At 34.7% G+C, this 18,731-nt stretch overlaps 3 protein-coding genes and 1 long non-coding RNA gene across 5 annotated transcripts; 2 read left to right on the plus strand and 2 right to left on the minus strand.

Annotated features, from left to right (window-relative positions):
• The first annotated feature begins 1,341 nt into the window (after positions 1-1,341).
• LOC100801287 (lysine-specific demethylase JMJ25) lies at positions 1,342-10,175 on the plus strand. 2 transcript variants are annotated; one of them, XM_003536025.5, is made up of 13 exons: positions 1,342-2,167; positions 2,253-2,401; positions 2,499-2,598; positions 2,935-3,067; positions 3,176-3,230; positions 3,351-3,990; positions 4,129-4,458; positions 4,946-5,368; positions 5,478-5,550; positions 6,985-7,070; positions 9,181-9,300; positions 9,448-9,518; positions 9,846-10,175. In XM_003536025.5, the coding sequence occupies exons 1-13, from the start codon at positions 1,622-1,624 to the stop codon at positions 9,943-9,945; spliced, it is 2,826 nt and encodes a 941-aa protein (XP_003536073.1). In that variant the 5' UTR covers positions 1,342-1,621; the 3' UTR covers positions 9,946-10,175. The 2 variants fall into 2 exon arrangements, with proteins under 2 accessions (XP_003536073.1, XP_006589136.1); XM_006589073.4 differs by having other exon boundaries at positions 9,193-9,300.
• A 22-nt stretch (positions 10,176-10,197) lies between these two features.
• On the minus strand, positions 10,198-11,635 carry LOC100801831 (psbP domain-containing protein 7, chloroplastic). The gene is made up of 3 exons (XM_003536026.4): positions 11,332-11,635; positions 11,020-11,230; positions 10,198-10,723 (listed from the first exon to the last, which is right to left on the minus strand). Exons 1-3 carry the CDS (start codon positions 11,633-11,635, stop codon positions 10,411-10,413), a joined length of 828 nt encoding a protein of 275 aa, XP_003536074.1. The 3' UTR covers positions 10,198-10,410.
• LOC121172884 (uncharacterized) lies at positions 10,595-11,990 on the plus strand. Its single transcript, XR_005886654.1, has 3 exons — positions 10,595-10,737; positions 10,985-11,219; positions 11,358-11,990. It is a non-coding gene; the product is annotated as an uncharacterized lncRNA (long non-coding RNA).
• A 1,845-nt stretch (positions 11,991-13,835) lies between these two features.
• Positions 13,836-18,040, minus strand: LOC100813556 (zinc finger protein GAI-ASSOCIATED FACTOR 1). The gene is made up of 3 exons (XM_003535288.5): positions 17,484-18,040; positions 15,756-16,152; positions 13,836-15,148 (listed from the first exon to the last, which is right to left on the minus strand). The coding sequence occupies exons 1-3, from the start codon at positions 17,698-17,700 to the stop codon at positions 14,158-14,160; spliced, it is 1,605 nt and encodes a 534-aa protein (XP_003535336.1). The 5' UTR covers positions 17,701-18,040; the 3' UTR covers positions 13,836-14,157.
• Positions 18,041-18,731: the final 691 nt, after the last annotated feature.

The following is an 18,731-nucleotide window of genomic DNA, read 5'->3' on the forward strand; positions in this document are numbered from 1 at the left end:
ATAAACATATGTAAGCATTAAACTCTTACCACATTATACATAATAAGTTTATTTATTTTTAAAATAAAAATATATTTAAGATGATTTATGATTAATTAACAAAGTAAAAGTATTTTCATTAAAAAAACAAAAAAAACTTATAATTTAATTATACGTGATTATTTATGGAGCAATCATAGACAAGTTGTCACTGTTATTAATAAATGATAAGAAGATTACAATCCCAACTAACTTAACAAATATTGTGTAAGATCAAATTTAAACTATTAAAATTCATTGGAAGATTTTGCAGAAAAGATTAACTAAAATAAATAAATTTTACATTATTATTCAATTTATAAATTACCTATATATTAAATTTATTAACTTTGTAATAGTAATTATTTAAAATAATCACACTTAAAAAAATTAACACAGTTTCTTATCAATCCATAGTCCCCCTCTTGTATATGTTTTTTGTATAATGACTCTTATTTCCGAACGTGTAATTTGTTTACAAATATGTATTGAAAATTTAGTTCTCAAGTGTAAAAAATACGATAAATATATTCGGATGTTAGAAAAAATTTATAATGATTATACTAAAATGATCGAATTAGTACTTTAATATTTTTTTTTTAACTTAACTCATCCCAACTGTATGTTTAAAATTTCAATTTGATTGGTAACTGAAAACTCATATTATAGAATTAAAGTTAAAGAAGTGAAAGTAAAAAAAAAGTTTAAATAAGAAAAAATATAATAAATAATTATTTTGTATTTGTTTTATTAACTTTAAATTAATGATAAAAACTCGTAAATTAAATTGAATTTAAAAGAAAAAAATACTTATTTTATAAATTTGTAAATAATTTTTTTACACTCCCATACTTAATGAAATATTTAAGTAAAAAAAATACTTATTGTAAAGCATTATAATTAAATTAGATTCATGAATAATTTTTAGAAAAAATTACAATAATAATGATCAGTCAATTAAAAAAATAATTGTGTATATTTTAAAAAAAATAATTTAAAAATCAAGAAACTTTTATTATAATTTATAATTTAATGTCGCTGTATATACTAATAGACATCCATATTTTATTATGAAAAAATAATTAAATAAATAATGTTTGATTAAATAGAAATAATAATTTTTTTATTATTTTACGGTAAAATTTATTTATTTTCCTGTATTAATAGCTTTAAAATTATATAAGGAAAACATGTATTTACTAGAGTGATATAGTTCTTCTAAAACTTTTGCTTATATGAACACGTTCATATAGACAAAAATGACTATTTTTTATTTTATTTTAAAAATCAATGAATTAATTAATTAAATTATCTTTTTTCACCGTTCGAGTTGCAGGCGCAGAAGGGATCACCCCACCCCTCTCAGGCCATCGTTTACTGTATGTAATGTAAGCCTTTTCGAATTCTTATCTTTCACAACACAACTGTCTCCATTCCCGCACTAACCGACGCGCGCCGCCGCCGCCGCCGCCGCCGCCGTAACCTCAATCTCCGAACAACTCACTTGCTTCAAATTTCAATTCCTGTCTCTCCGCGCTTATCTTCTACTACATTCCAACTGTTAGTAAAATAGGGTTTGCTTCGGTTAGGGTTTCTTCCTCAGATGGATAACGCCCGATCAGCGAACGGCGAGGAGAATGCGGCGGGAATCCCGGACGATTTGCGGTGCAAGAGGTCCGACGGGAAGCAGTGGCGGTGCACGGCGATGTCGATGCCGGACAAGACCGTCTGCGAGAAGCACTACATCCAGGCAAAGAAGCGCGCCGCGAATTCCGCTATGAGAGCGAATCTCAAGAAAGCGAAGAGGAAGTCGCAGTCGCTGTCGCTGAACGAGTCCGATAATGTTTATATGGAGAGCAAGAGCGACGATTTCGATGTTCCTCTCTCCTCCATTGGCCTCTCTCAGAAGAAGCTCTCCAAGAACCAGTTCCGCTACGAGCCGGAGCGCGACGCGCCGCGAAGAGGCTCGTCCGCGAGACGCTCTTCGAACCTCAACGACGATGATGATGATGACGATGACGACGACGTGGATGGGGATGCGGATGCTGATGTGGCGCTCTATGAGGAAGAGAATTGGGTCTCCTGTGACTCGCCGCCGGATTCTTCGCGCAAGAGGTCGCGGAGGAGCTTGGAAGCTAATGCTACCACTGTGAGTTGGTGTTTGAGTTTTGATTTTGATTTTGATGTGAGTGTAGTGTAATGTGATGAATTTGGAAGGTTGTGTTGTGTGGCAGGAATATTCGGACGGAACCTCCGCCGGTTCTTCCGACGAGGACACCGGCGGGCAGACTTGTCACCAGTGCCGGAGGAATGACCGCGACCGAGTTACTTGGTGTCAACGGTGTGATAGGAGGGGATATTGTGATAGCTGTTTATCAACATGGTGAGCTTTTGGAATTTTACTCATGATAAATGGTAATTCTTGCAGTTGGGTTGTGGCTGTTATGTTAGTTAGTTAGTTATGGTTTACTTGTTTTTAGGTACTCGGACATTTCATTGGATGAAATTCAGAGGATATGTCCTGCTTGCCGGGGTATATGTAATTGCAAGACTTGTTTGCGAAGTGATAATTCAATTAAGGTATTTTGATTGATATGGACTTAGCCTGTTGAGATGAACTTCTACGTAGGTACTTAAAATGAATTGAGTTTCTTCCATAAGCTAAAATGAGCTTATGTGCTATAGCTTTTGGAGAAGTTAAATGCAAGACTTTCTACAAAGGTAAGTGCATAGGTTAGTTTTAGCACATGGGAGAAGCTCAATTCGAGTTACCTTTTTTTATTTCCTTCTCCTATAAGTGTTAATGGAGAAGTTTATCCAAAGATGGCCTTAAAATTTGATGAGGCATGCCTTTGAAGTTTAGCATGTGTAATTTCTTTTCTTGTTGGTGAATTTTCTGGTTTTGCTGGGTTTAAGGTTCGGATACGCGAGATACCTGTTCTAGATAAGTTACAGTATCTCCATGTGCTGCTGTCGTCTGTGCTACCTGTGGTAAAGCAGATCCACTGTGAACAGAGTTTTGAAGTTGAACTTGAAAAGAAGTTGCGTGGTAAGGTTTATTTGGGTTTGCTTGTAGTTTTGTGGTTGTCTACGTTGTTTTTCTTTTTGTGTGGTGAATAAGTAGTTGATGATGTTGTAAAAATGGTTTCTCTCTCAGGTGCTGAAATAGATCTTCCAAGGATAAAATTGAACTCAGATGAGCAGATGTGCTGGTATATTTGTAACAAATTTTGTAGAATTGTTGGTTTTAGTGGGCGCTGAAGCATCATGCACCTGTTCCTTATTCTTAGACAGTATAAGGTTCATTATTATTTTGATTTGTTTTCTTGCAGCAATTTCTGTAGGATACCTATTACTGATTATCATCGACGCTGTCCAAGTTGTTCATATGATTTGTGCCTTAGTTGCTGTCGAGATCTTCGAGAAGCAACTGCAGATCACAATAAAGAACCCCAAACAGAGCAAGCAAAAACTTCTGATCGAAATATATTAAGTAAATTTCCTCATTGGAGATCCAATGACAATGGAAGTATTCCATGTCCCCCTAAGGAGTGTGGTGGCTGTGGTTATTCTTCACTAAATTTAAGCCGGATTTTCAAGATGAACTGGGTTGCAAAGTTGGTGAAAAATGTAGAGGAAATGGTTAGTGGCTGCAGAATTAGTAATGCCGATGGTCCACCGGAAACCGGGCTGAATGATCTGAAACTTTGCCAATATTCTCACAGAGAAGCCAGTGATGATAATTATCTTTATTGCCCAGCATCCGACGATATCAAAACTGATGGGATTGACAATTTTAGAAAGCATTGGAAAACTGGTGAGCCCATTATTGTTAAGCAAGTATTTGATGGGTCATCCATTTCAAGCTGGGATCCAATGGTCATATGGAGAGGGATTCTAGAGACAATAGATGAGAAAGCGAAAGATGAAAACCGGATGGTTAAGGCCATAGATTGCTTAGATGGGTCTGAGGTACAACCATATCTATACCTCTTCTCTTTTTGGTGATTGAAATTGTATTGGTTTTATCTATTGCACTGTTTTTGGTTCATCATTTATGCTAAATTACTCTGCATTATGGCTGCATTTTTGTTACTTTTATATTGACAGATTGATATTGAGCTTGCTCAGTTCATGAAAGGATACTTTGAAGGGCTTATTCTTGAAAATGGTTGGCCACAGTTATTGAAATTGAAAGATTGGCCTTCACCTAGTGCTTCTGAAGAATTTCTGTTGTACCAAAGACCTGAGTTTATCAGCAAACTACCTTTACTTCAGTATATTCACTCCAAGTGGGGCCTTCTCAATGTTGCAGCTAAATTGCCTCATTACTCCTTGCAGAATGATGTAGGACCCAAGATATATATATCTTATGGGATTAGTGATGAACTTGGTAGAGGTGATTCAGTGACAAATCTCCACTTCAATATGCGTGACATGGTATATTACTTAACCCTCATTAACCCGTGAGATGATAAATGGTCTTTTTTTTTGGTCTTTTATAGTTTGAACAGATACAAGTTATTATTTACAGCCACTTTATGGTAATCTGGGTTCCTAGACAGACTGCACTTCTTTATAATCTGTGTTCCAATTTCAAGTGTCTTAACAATATCAATTTGATGCTTCATTGTTAATTTATGTTTGCTTATGTATTTATCATGTTCTTCCCATATTAATATATGCAGGTTGATATTTGTACCTCATTACCAATTGTCAATAATAAGTGCTATGCATATTCAAATGTCAGATGTTTACCCAAACTCTGCTACATACTGTGCATTTGTGTTTAATATTTTAAAGTTCTCTCTCTCTTCCCTGTTATCTTGTCTAGAGTGAAATAATGGAATTTTGATTTATTTGAAGAAAAGGAAAGAAAGGGGGCTATGAGTAAGTAACAAATAGTTAATTTACCGAGTTTCAACAGGTGTACCTTTTGGTTCATACAAATGAAGTAAAGCTGAAGGACTGGCAGAGAACTAAAATTGAAATGATGCAAAAAGCTAAAGCTAATAAGGAATTTGAGGCAAAAGAATCACATGGGGATCCTCAAATATCTTCAAGGGGGAGTTCACCTGATTCCTCACTTGGTACAAAAAGTAGTGGACTGGAAATAGACTCAAACCAGAATAAGTCAATTATGGATCAAGGGTTTGAAATTTATTCTAGTGCTGAAGGTAATACGGCCAATTGTAAACTTCCATTCAATCAAAATGGAGACGTCTCTGAGAAAACACATCCTGGAGTTCTTTGGGATGTTTTTCGTCGGCAGGATGTTCCAATATTGACTAAATATTTGAAAATACATTGGAAGGAATTTGGGAAGTCAGATGATCTTGGAAATGAATTTGTAAGTCTTTAAGAAAGCATTTAAAATTTTACATTGCTTCCCCCTTTTTATTGGTTAACTAACTAGTTTTGTTTTTTTATTATTGCTGATGGTACTCTCTGGATTCAAGGTTGAATGGCCTCTTTATGATGGAGCTATTTTTCTTGACAAACACCATAAAAGAAAGTTGAAGGAAGAATTTGGTAAGATCTTATGTTTTTCTTTCTTTCTTTGAATTCTTCAAGAGCTAGATAGATAAGTGGTATAAGTTAGTTTGACATGGTGGAATTACATAGGTCCTTGCCTTGCCCTTGGGAACTCCATCACCCCCATAAGTTGACAAAATCTTGTAGAGTTCCTTCAATGATGGTAATGAGTGTGATGGGGAAACATAATTCCCCCCTTTTTTGCGAGTTTAAGAATTTTTGAAGGGAAGTGAATATAAGGAGGACAATTCCTTCTCGATCCCCTAGAGCTATGTTTGGAAGCTTTTGATTGATGCGGAAGGGAGGAATGGTAAAAAATTATTGTTTGGAAGCTTTAAGTAACAGAAATGAGTGGAGTTCTTATCCTAGTTTTGGAAGTATAAATGGAATAAGAAGGGGTTAATTGCTTTTCCTTCGTCAAACTTTTTTCTACAAAGGTATAAGTCAATTTGTTGGAAAGCCACTTTTATTGCTGTTACCCCTAGCTTGCCTATTAGAGTTGGTTGCCAATAGCTTGAGTGAAGTGTCGTAGTGTGCAGCCACTAAAATGACTTTTCGGGGGTTGAGGTCCCTCGTCGATTAGAGATAAGGCGTAAGTAGTACTTATAAAGCTTGGGCAATTCTTACCATATGAGACAGTTTTGTGGGGTTTAGTTAGGCCCTAAACCCTAAATCTAAAATGGTACATTGTTTGGGCACCAACATTGCCTTGCTCTAGGCCCATAACCCTAGGTGTTAGGGGGGGTGTTGGACAGCTGCCTTAATTGCAGTCACCCCTAACCCTCCTTAATTGCAGCATATGAGAGTTGATTGCCAATGTCTTGGAAAAGACTACCTAAGAAGGGACTGACTAGAAAGACTGAGTGAACCATCGTAGTGTGCAATCACTGAGACGTCAACTCTTAAGGGGGTTGAGATCTCACATTAACTAGAGATAAGGCCTTAGTAGTGCTTATAAAGTTTGGGCAATCCTCACCATACAAACCGGTTTTGTGGGATAAAGTTAGGCCCCTAAGCCCAAATTCTAAGAAAACAATTTTCCATTCCCTTCTTCCTTACCTCCCATCCCAATATTGCCCAAAACAACTCTTATTTTTCCCTTTTTGAATTGAGGATGGCGGGGTAGCTTTGCCTTGTATATAAAAAAACATTCAGTTACTTAATTTTTTTTGTTAGTTTTGCATATTGAAATTTTACGCTTACAGCCTTTTTTCTTTTAAATTTGCTGGTATAAGAAAAGATAAGTGAGTACTTGTATAAGGCCTAATTGTAGGTATCTGAGAGACTGAGACCAATTTTCTCATGTGTACTATTTATTATTGGAATCTTAGTACTGATGTGCTAAATTGTGGGTAGCCCTAAGAATTTCTGAAACAATTAATTTTATTTATCTTCTTCCTTTTTAATGTGATTATTATCCTTCCTAAATAGGAGTGGAGCCTTGGTCATTTGAACAGAATTTGGGGGAAGCTATTTTTGTTCCTGCTGGTTGCCCTTTCCAAGCAAGGAATGTTCAGGTGAGTTCATTTCATATACTAATTGCTTAGTTGATGACCATCATAGTTTTATATCCGCTTTCCACACAAAGGAATTTTGATCTGATAGTGTCTACCCATTATTAATATAATCCCTTTAGTTTTTATGAATATTTAACGTACTGAGTTACTAAGGTCTTATTCTAGAGCTGATACTAATATAACTCGGGTGATTTTGAAATTTTGAATTATATGGTAAACAATTTCATTGCTTCATTGTTTGTTTCCTATTTGAGCTGATTTATGACAAAACATATGACATTTATTGATCCATGTAACCGACTGCACCTTCTTTTTTATTTTTGTCGATTTTTGCTGTATTTTTTGCTACTTGAGTGAAACAGACGTTCCTATCTATTAATATCTAACTATCTAAAGTTAAATTGCACATTTCCTATTGAGCTTTGGTCTGTTGTTAATCTATCGAGTATATTGAATTTGAGTCCTTTGCTAGCATTAATAGCTGTTTTTTGTTTTGTGGACCCCTCCTTTCCAAAGTTAATGTTACTCCCCCCACCCATCAATTGGAAGAACTCTATAATCTCAGGTTAAGACTTAAGACCCTGTGCTTCTAGTATAATGCTGTGTAGTGGCAGTTCTAGGCTTTGGTTTGTCAGGAGCTGGGATATTCTTAGAGCAATTACACTGACGTTCCTAACATTTTCCCAAATTACGCTTACCCACCCTTTTGATATATAAAATTAGAAATAACACCAACCTGCCTTACTAACAAGAAGTGAGTTAAATGTGATATGGAGGTCAAAATAATGTAACTTAGGGGTCTATTCAATTAGGATTTTAAAAGACTTTTTTTTTTGTTAAAAAGTCTTGAGGTATTCGATCAAGATTTTTAAATAATAGAAATAAGTCTTGTGGTATTCAATCAAGACTATTAGGAATTTTTAAGAAATTAAATTATGTCCATTGGTATTCAATTAAGATTTTTTACCACTTAAAAAAGTCTTCTAGTATTTAAAAGTATATAAATTTCAATGTTTTCTTTCTTTTAAGATGGATTTCATGAGACTTTTTATGATAAAATACCCATTAAACAATCTCATTCAAACTCTTGAGATTTCATGAGACTTTCTTTCTTTTCATGTAAATTGACATGTTTTTGTTTTCATCGCACATAATCCCCCGTCTCTTTGTTGAAAGCAGTAGATATCCATAATTTTTTGTTCTCTTTTGACCAATGGTCAACATGCCTTAAAACGCGTGATATGAGAGATTTTTTCAATTCTTTGAATTTGGTGGATATCTTGACTACGTGCTTATACATGTAAATAAACGTGAATATATATGATATATTCACATGAGAAATATATAATTTTAATGAACGCGAGAAATTGACTCGCGTATAAATACATAAATATATAAATAAGGTTTGAAACGTGTATGTTTTTTGTTTGGTGGGATTGTTATTGTGAGAATAATTACAAGTATTCATACCACTGACAAACATTGTGGTATATAGTTTTTATACAATTAACATGATTGATGATTGAAGAGAAATGAACGTATTGTGCTTGTAAATATGCTAGGGAAAATTGATTTGTGATGTAACAGGTTTATGGTTCTTTGTATAAGATGAGTTCTATTAAAAGTGTTAGGTGGACAAAATTCATGGATTTTTATCAATAATTTTAAATGTTTTTTAAAAATTCGCAGAGTCCTTTAAAATCTTAACAATTCATAATGTCCTTTCAAATCTTATGAATTCATATTTTGTAAATCCATCAAAATCTGAATTACAAAATCCTAATCATAAAAGTCTCTTAAAAAAATCTTTAAAGTCATTATGTTGTTACAAAGTCTTTTGATTGAAATTCACAAGATTTTTTTATGTCAAAATAGTCTTTTAAAATCTTAATTCAATACACACCTCCCTTAATCTAAATTTTCTGAACGAACTCTCTTAACTAAAGAATCAACATTTTGGAAGTTATTAGAAATGTTTTTATAAGCTTCTTTAATTAATATATTGCACTTCTTTCTGAACTATAATCTTTTTATAAGTGGATTTTTTTGTTTAATGGAAACAATATGGTCAAATTTGTCATAATGTGTGATTGCTCACTCGATATTTCAGTCCAATGTTCAGTTAGGCCTTGATTTCTTATCTCCGGAAAGCGTGGGTGATGCTGTAAGATTGGCAGAGGAAATTCGCTGTGTACCTAATGAACATGAAGCAAAGCTTCAAGTTTTGGAGGTCAGAAGAGAGGAGAGTTACATTTAATTAAGCTTCCTTTTTTGTTGCCACTTGCCTGTCCCTCCCTATTTTGTCCTTTTAAAATGCTTGTGTTTTAAAAATATTTTTGTTAGCGTGTTGATATATGCTTCTTGGGCATTTATGCAGGTTGGGAAGATCTCCCTTTATGCAGCAAGTTCAGCCATCAAAGAAGTTCAAAAACTTGTACTTGACCCAAAGTATGCAAATTTCAGACTTGTCTTGGCAATTGCATTAGTTCTCTCTCTCTCTCTCTTTATCTCCCAATGTCCTTGTCCTTAAAAATGGAAAATAAATTGTTTTGCTTGACTAATGGTTCTTATCCGGGATAAGTTATCCCTAGGCTTTGAGTTTTATTATACATGGTATTTGGAATTGGTCTGTTGTCCTGTTAGGTCCTGCAAGGTTACCATTGACAGAAATGTCATGTTTCCTTATTGATTTTTTGTGATAAATAATTGTCCCAATGTCAACATCTTCTTACTGCTACCTAAAATAGTGAAACGGTTTAACTGTTGTTTTGTCAGACTTGGCGCCCAGATCGGTTATGGAGATCCTAATTTGACTGCAATGGTTTCCGAGAATTATGAGAAGATGGTTAAGCGGAGGCAGATTACTTGTGCTTGAACTTCCACACTCGGTCATTGAATCCGGAAAGAGGGGGGATTGTGTACATTAGTTGTATTTGAGCAATATTTTATGGGTTGGTATTTTCAGTGTAGTTTTGATCAAATACCTAGGTAATCATTTAAATGTGTATAATAGTTACGTTAGAGAATCATGTAATGACCAACTTCAAATCTGATTTTATTTCAAAATGTGGAAAAGAAACAATGTAATATATACAAAGCTAAAAATTTGTGTCTGCTGCCCTTTAAGTTAAGAAATGCTTGTGACCTTATTTTTCATTGAAATGGTAACAGACGCACCCAAAAAATTGAAATTGGTTCGGTTTAGAGGACATTCTCTAGCCATGCAATTCAAAAACATAGCTTCGGAAACCAAGGAGTTACAAGGTCGACCTAAGAGAAGCCTTTTTTTTGGGTCTTGGCTTGTGACCTTATTTGGCAATGAAGCTTCGTTTTGAACCACTTAAATTGTGAGGCTAAATGAATTAGCAATCCTATAGAATTCTGACTTCAATCCTGGCCACTCTGATTCAGGTGCCTGAGCATTTAATGTAAAAAGCCTGCCATCACGAGCGCAGCAAACGGAAACGTTGTGTCGCCTAAACGAGGGACTCTCAACTCTGAACTCCAGTTCGTAGTATTTGACATTTGTAACGGAATCCTCTCTCAAACTTGATTTTATTAATGTCCCCTTAACGTCAGGGCGTTGCCCTGATCCTGTTATGCTTCGAACCACTGCTTCACCCACCTCATCTGGCCCCCCAAATGCTTCAATCCTAGTGAAAAAAAGGTTAGATATACAAGCTGTCAATCTTTCTTTTCTTAATAATTAGTATCAAATGAGACATTGATTGACAAACTAGTTATAATTATTCATTTATTTTTTTAATGCTGTTTTTGGACCCAACACTTTGCACTGAAAGGAAAAAGTAAAAAGTTATCTTTTTTATTTATTTATTATTATTAATATATATAATAATTCTTTTAGTCGGCCATTTGGTTGGTAATAACTAATAAAGTGAAGTGAATCTCTGAAGAAATTTACTAGTTACCAGAGCTCATTCATACTCACGAGAATTCTGGAGCAACAGATGAAACAATGACACTAACATTGAGTTCTCCAGTGGAACCGGGAGGACCAAATGCAACAACCGGTTCATTGATGTTAGAACGCCGCCGTTCATTCAGCGGAGGAGGATCCAATGATCGTTCCATCTCTCTTTTCTTAGCAGCTCGATACAGCAGCGTCTGATCTCCCACCCAATTTGCTGGGTATATGAATTCTGATAATCCAAATCCAAATATATATAAAAAAATGATTTTTTTTTTCTTTACTTTTATACATTGGTTCTTAATAATATAATGAATTTTCAAGGCAAATTACCGAATCCTTCCTTTGTGTCAACGCAGCGGCTGTAACCTCCAATGGGATAAAGCACGTCCAGCTTGAGATTACGCCCACTTTGTGGCGACAAACCGAGAAGAAAACTGGTGATGCCACCAAAGTTTGCACCCACAGCCACTAGTGAAGCTGACCCAACCCCCACAAGAAGCCGCCTCTGAAATTTGGTGGCTAATGGTGCAAATTCCTCCGCCGGAGGCCGCCCTCCATCGTCACGATCACCGGAACATTGTGGTATTCGAATTGGGTTGCATGCCCCTAACCTGGCTTGCACTGCCATACCCATGTGCTGTTCTACATAACAGGGCACTTGTTTGTCGTGTTATATGGATGCAAAATTTAATTTACGTCTTCCTTTTGGTTCCAATCACGAGAAGGGATGCAATCCAAGTCCGAGACACAATAATCTAGTGGTGGATTCTGGTTGAGTTGGTCGTCCATGCTGGCATTCTTGTGGCTCCTCATTATAGGAATGGGATAGCTCTTATCTGCTTCATGTGGTTCTCATTCCTTCGGGTAATCAAGAGCCACGGCATAAACTTAGTTTTTAATTCTTGCCTTCATTTGTGAAGATTTTTTTTATTATACATGAAATGTGAGACATATCAATTTTGATAATTTAACTTGGTTATATGGTAAAATCTAATTCTTTCACGTGATAAGCTTCTCCTCTCTATAATAATAATAATAATAATAATAATAATAATAATAATAATAAGTGCCTATGAATAGAGAATTCTTAATGCGTTTCCATTAATTTTAACATTTGAACACAAATTTATACGGTCAAAATCAGATTTCACATGATAAGTTTCACCTCTCTATCTCTATAATATAGTCAATTATACTAATTATTCTTTAAGTTTTATGAATTTATACAAACACCCTCTTGCTTTTATCCATTCTTGCCCTGACTTTCCTTTATTTATTTTTAAAAATATACACTAACACCATTTATGTAATTTTACAAAATTTCAAGAAGTGTAATTTACTTTAATACGTAATACAAAATTAAAGTGTGTTTTAACTTTAACAAGGAATTCCCAAATAATTTGTGCTTTCATTTAAGATTTGGCCTATATAGAGTCGCGAATGTATTATCAAGGCGGTGGACGATGAAAAAAATTATTCTCGAATGAAAATATAATTCTTTTTATCTATATTTAATTTTAGCTATCTATTTTAATCGTGCAGTTAAGATTCAATAACTGTTATTCCCTCTATTCCTCTCTGTAAAATATATTATTGGTTCGTTAGTTCAAATAGTACATATTTGATTTCCTTCATGGCTTTGTTAAACTTAATTCTTATCAAATAATTTAATTATTATTTAAAAAATGGTTGTAAATGATAATTATTTATTATTTACTTTCCAATTAGTTATCACAAGAATCTCCCGTTTTGAAGAATATTTGTGTCATGATGACTTGGTAATCGCTAACTTTTCCAAACTAAGAATACGTTGTATATACACTGAAAAATATTCTTGAATCTGCGTTGTATTTAGTCATCTTGAGACTTACATAACTTTTTTTTTTTATTCTGAGAATTACATAACTTTGATGTATGGAGATGTACATAAAGTCTACCCAATAAAATATTTGGAAGATCATCACCCATGGAGATGCCATAGCTAGTCACCAAACCTAAAGAATAGTATACTCAAGACAACTTCAACAACCTTCAGCTTATGCTAGATAAAGGTATATTATCACTTGTGCTTTATCTTGATCTGAATCTAACAAGATTTAGTAGTTGTAAGTCCACAAAGGAGATGTGTGCCATTCAAATTAATTACTTATGAAGGGGACTGGAGATGTTGATTAGTTGAGAAAAGTTATCACCTTGATGAGGCACTATGAGATGTTTACCACGAAGGAGGGCAAAACCATTGATAAATGTTTAGAAGATTTCAAACTCAAATGGTGTGGAAGGCTCAAAACAATCTAAAGATCCTAGATAGTCTTCCCAAGGTGTGTGAACCAAGTAGCACAGTCATCCAAGAAGGTCATGATATGAAAACCTTGATGTTGGACAAGTTGTTGGGAGTTCATAAGGTTCATGAGGTGCATCTTCAAAAACGGGACAAGCTCAAAATGAAGGATCCCCTAGCCCTAAAGATAGGAGAATCCAGTCTAAAGAAACATGAGAAGTCTGAAAGAAAAGCCCACTCCAAAACCTCTTAAAGCTAATAACATGGTAGAGTTTGAAACAGAGAATAATTATAAATATATATTTACTTTTTTTTATCTCTCTATCTTTCTCATCGCATAATTTATCCTAGTTATTGTTCTCTATCTCTCTTTTTTTCTTTTTCTTTTTTCCTATTTCTCTCTTTTTCCACTCATTCCATCCCAAGATGGGGGTAGATATATGTTTACTATTTTCCTATCACATAATTCGTATTCGCAATATATTTTGTGGAGAGATAAAAAGACAATATATATTGAGAGGAATGTGCTAAATTAAAAGAGAGATTAAAAAAATGAACTATAAAAAAGTGTTTCAGAAATTGACATTATCCTTAATTTTAACATTTGAACACAAATTTATGAGATCCTCTAAGGATATGGGTCTACACTGTTGCACTGGCTGGTGCTGCGAAACTCGACCACACTGTCGACGACTCAATGCGTCTTCCTCTTTAGAAAGACACGTTCAGTCGTTTGTCGCACGATTTCTATTCTATATATGTGGCCGAAAGGGAGGATTAATTAGTTAAAGAAAAAGAAGCACATAACGACCAAATCAGCTGAAAATTCCACCCTCTAAAAAAGTTGACTTTTATTCCTTGTCGGGTGATCTTTTTCAAATGCTGCTCGTTGTTGAAAATGATTCAAAGCCTGCGTTCTTACTAGACCAGTTTCTCCAAACCTCATCCGGTGCACCAGTTTCCCCTTGTTGAGCACCACCATAGAAATTTCCATGTGCACCCCCACCACTACCACTTCCTCCACCTCCTATTCCCAAAAAGTCAAGAGTCATAACATCCCCACTTCCTTTACTTCCAGCAACGTTATTAATAGCACTACTCGAACCTCCATTTGTTGTTCCTCCACTACTGCTTCTATTGTTGTTTTGCTCTATGATCTTCGACAAAGCCTTGCTTTGGTCCAAAATAGCGTTGAACATGTCCACACCGTTCATCCCAACGCTCCCTCCACCCATCCCATTTGCACTACCGAAACTATACTGAGTAGAAATGTTAACCTCTTGTTGTTGGTGGTGGTGGCCACTGTGCATGTACTGGTTCGTGAAGGGTTGCCCATTTGGTTGTTGATGATGATGATGCTGTTGCAGCACACCAAACGATGGTGGTGCCATGTTTGTTGCAAAAGTACTTTTTTCGGTCAGTGTTGCTCCCATTTGCGCAGCTTTTTGCAACAACGCAGTGGCTGACATGTGTGGCGACCCTGCAGCAAGGTGGAGCCCGTTTTCATCGAACATGTTTGAGCTTAGTTGAAGAGAGGGAGAAGAGGTTGATGACAGGCTTCTCGTGAACACTGTTCCTGCAGCCATGTTGTTGTTGAAGGGTTTTTGTGCAGGCATTGGCATGAGCTCGTGTGGGAGTGATAGTGGGTGCTTGTGATCAGCATGGTTGAACTCCGAGGTGGTGCCACCCATTTGTGCAGGGTTGGGAACAATGCTGTTGGTGTTGATTGGTAATGATGAAACGAGGTTTGGGATTTGTTGACATTGCAAGTTTGGACCTATCTTTGGCAATTGTCCTTCGTTGGCTTTGTTGTTCTCCTCAGCTAGTGCGTCACAGAAAGCTCTGTGCGTAATGAAGCTGTCTCTTCTGCAAAGTTAAATCAATATATATGAAGCATTCAGTAAGTAATAATGATGCATGCATTAAGCAAAAAAAAGAGATAGGAGTTTGGGGAACTGCATATAAATAATGCCAATATAGTTGTTCATGAGGACCATGATGGGTATTATTATCATCAAATAAAAAGTGGTGGAATCTTTGACTGAGCCTAATATATAGATGCTACTTGCTTAATTGCATGTGTTGATTATTAATCGAGGGTTGCGTATACCCTTGATTATCTTCGCATATGATAAAGAAAGGTTTATGAAAACTAGAGAAAAATTTTCAAAACAGATAAGCTAACTTAAAGGTATATATACGAAAATAAATTCAAAGATGAAAAGTAATTCATATTTTTTTTTAAGTCAACAAGGCTGTGTGGTCAAGGAAAGACCCCATGTAACATTTTAATTATAAAAGGACAAGTGCTGCGTGCCACTTATGCTCGGAAATCATGGATGAATATAGATTGATGAGTCAAATTTGATATATATATATATATATATATATATATATATATATATATATATATATATATATATATAAGATATGACGTAGAAATTTAGATACATGTGTGTAACTATGTATCAACCTGGAAAAGATGGTACCACAGTCACACTTGTATTCCCTTGTACCACATATTTTTGAGTGGGCTTTCCAGTCAGATTGAACAGCGTATTTCTTTGAGCACTTATCACATTTCCACTTCTTCTCGCCGTGCTTTCTGCAGAAGTGCTTTTTGATGCCAGTGAGATCTCCGAGTGCTCTTGCTGGGTTGTGGTGGACGCACGAAGGTTCTGGACACACGTAAACCCTCTTTCGAATTTCCGTGCTTGTTCTCTGCTTCAGCTTCCACGGCAAGTTGTGGCCTCGCCGGTGCAACTGAAGGTTCTGGTCTCTTTGAAACCCTTTGTTGCAGATTTCACATATGAACCTGTTTGTGGCCATTAGTGTGGTCGGTGATAGAGCAATAACTTCAGCACTTGGATCTGCACACACGTGAGTGCCAAAACAAGTAATTAAATTAAACTATGCATATAGTTCTAGCTAGTTCCTTCACCATTAATTATTAATGTGCAATAATATATATATATATATATATATATATATATATATATATATGCACCCAAACCAAGGATAATACTTGTTATTATTTCAAGTTGTTTCAATGGATATTTAATTAATTATGGAAAGGAAGAAAGTGACAAAACATAGAAAGTGAATATGTATAATTGTAATAATAATAACAATGGAGATAGAAGGAGCAACAAGAAGAAGAAGAAAAAATGGGTGCTATCTGATTCTTTGTTCACACTTCAGCCACCAAGATAAGAAGAATGAAAAGAGAGAAAGATAGAATATTTATATTTAAATTATAGCCAAACTCCAAGACTTCTTTCTCTCTCTTTGTCTCTTCTTCCACAAACCCTTTCGATCATATTTTTTTTTGACACATATCCAGATACAGACACAAGGAAACAAAGACATAAGAATACTCAACAGACACCGCATAAAGAGCAAGAGGGTATTTCATATATAAAAGCATATGGTCCTTTTATCCTGAAACAGTTGTGAAACAAAAAACAAAGGAAACAGGAGGAGAACTAGCAGTCAAGCAAAGTCAACAGTGAATAGCAATGATTGTAAAGCCCTTCATGGCAATAATTGAGCCTCTTCTACTACTAGTTACTATACTCCCCAATAATTCATCATTTTTGCTATCTAATTCTGGCTTAAAAACTACCCAGATCCTTGTCTCCGTTTGAAAGATGATGACTTCTAACCAGATCAAGGCCCTATCCTCTTAATTTCATGGAGCCTATACATAAATATCTTAATTAAATGTGCTCAAATTAATTAAGCATGTCATCATCCAGAAATTTAATGTAGACCTTTTGTGGGATATCATTTTCTTAATTTTATTATACAAAACCCCATTTTTTAGTAAATATACAAGCAAACTATGCATCATTATTTCATTTTTAAAATCAACGAGATGGGTGAAGAAAATTGAATATACTTTTTTCCATGAATTGAAAGATATTGTTATATTATATTCTAGGAATTAGCATGTGCTGGCCATGGGTAACAATATTCATCTATGTCTGCAGCTTTAATTTGACTATCCATTTTTTAAATCTGAAAAAAAATATTTGAAAGTCCAATAATTAGAAAGTGTGACTTAAACTAGTAACGCTCAGAAAGCAAAGACAAGAAAAGAAGAAGAAGAAGAAGAAAACAAAGAATATTCACCAATATATATGTAAATGGGGCTGAAAAAGAGTAAACTTTTTTCTGAGATGGTTGCTAGAAAAGTTACCTGGATTTCCTGGTAGGCTCCTTTTCTTCTTAACAGGTGCAGGTGGTTGTGAATTTGTGTTGGAACCATTGCTATTATTTGTTGTTGTAGTTGAAGTGTGAGAATGTGGACTGTGGAACTGACCAAGCATCTCAGATTGCTGTTGTTTAACTGCTGCATCTTCTCTGGTATTCTCTGTAGAGAAGCTCCCACTATCACAACTTGTGATGTTTGACATTGAAGGTAGCCAAAGAAAAGGGAAGAATCTGTTGAAAATATTCCCTTTATTCAATTTTACAAACAAGTGTTTGTTTGTTTTGTTTCACTCAGCTTGTTGAAGCTGCTATAGCTGCAGCAAGATGAATTTTGTTCAGAAAAAAACTAAGGAAAAAAAAATTAAAGGAGAGGTAATTGAGACAGAAAAGATGGGATTTGTGCAACTAGAGGAAGACAAAAACCAGGAAACTCTCCTCCTTTTATGGTGTAGAGATGAGGGTGTTTGCTGGCACAAGAATACAAGAACCTTGCCTTGGATTTGCAATGTAATTAAAAAAAATATACAATTATACTTCTTTTAGGCACTGTTGTTTGTAGCTATAGATATGCCCCCAGCAATGCTTGGTATTTAATAAAAAGCCCTTCACTTATTTTTCCAGGTATAAAATTAGCTGCTTACAGTATATATTCTCATTACGATTAATTAATTAAGTAATTAAAAAGGACAATTGCAATACCATTGTATTGTTATAATAAAAAAAAATAATTTTAATATCGGTTTTGTTAGATTATTTTATATTTTTTTAAATCAATCAGGAGAAATAAACATTTTAATGTGCTTCAATTTTTCTTTTTTAAATATATACGTGTAAGAAAAAGAATAAAAGTGTAATTACAACAAACATTTCCCTAAAATAAATTATCGCACAAAGTGTTTGAAAAATGGGGGTCGATCAAGACTCGGCATTAATTCTACATCTTTCTTAAATTAAAGATTGGCTTGGCCATAAATAAATATGCTGTGTAAGTACAAGTATAATCACATATTTAAATCTTAAGGAGTAAACAGTGTATGTACTTATTGTATAAATGATTTATATTTTGTTATTTTAATTAAAAATTAATTATTGTATATAAAAATTTATTGGTTTTTATAATAATTATCTTAAAAATTATATTATTATGACTTTAATTGGTTGATAGTATAAAATTTAGGGCATAAAAATTTAACTCACCTAAATGCAATATATGTTAATGAGATTAGTTGTTTGT

This window comes from Glycine max, chromosome 10 (assembly GCF_000004515.6).
Source record: "Glycine max cultivar Williams 82 chromosome 10, Glycine_max_v4.0, whole genome shotgun sequence".
Lineage (NCBI taxonomy): Eukaryota > Viridiplantae > Streptophyta > Magnoliopsida > Fabales > Fabaceae > Glycine > Glycine max.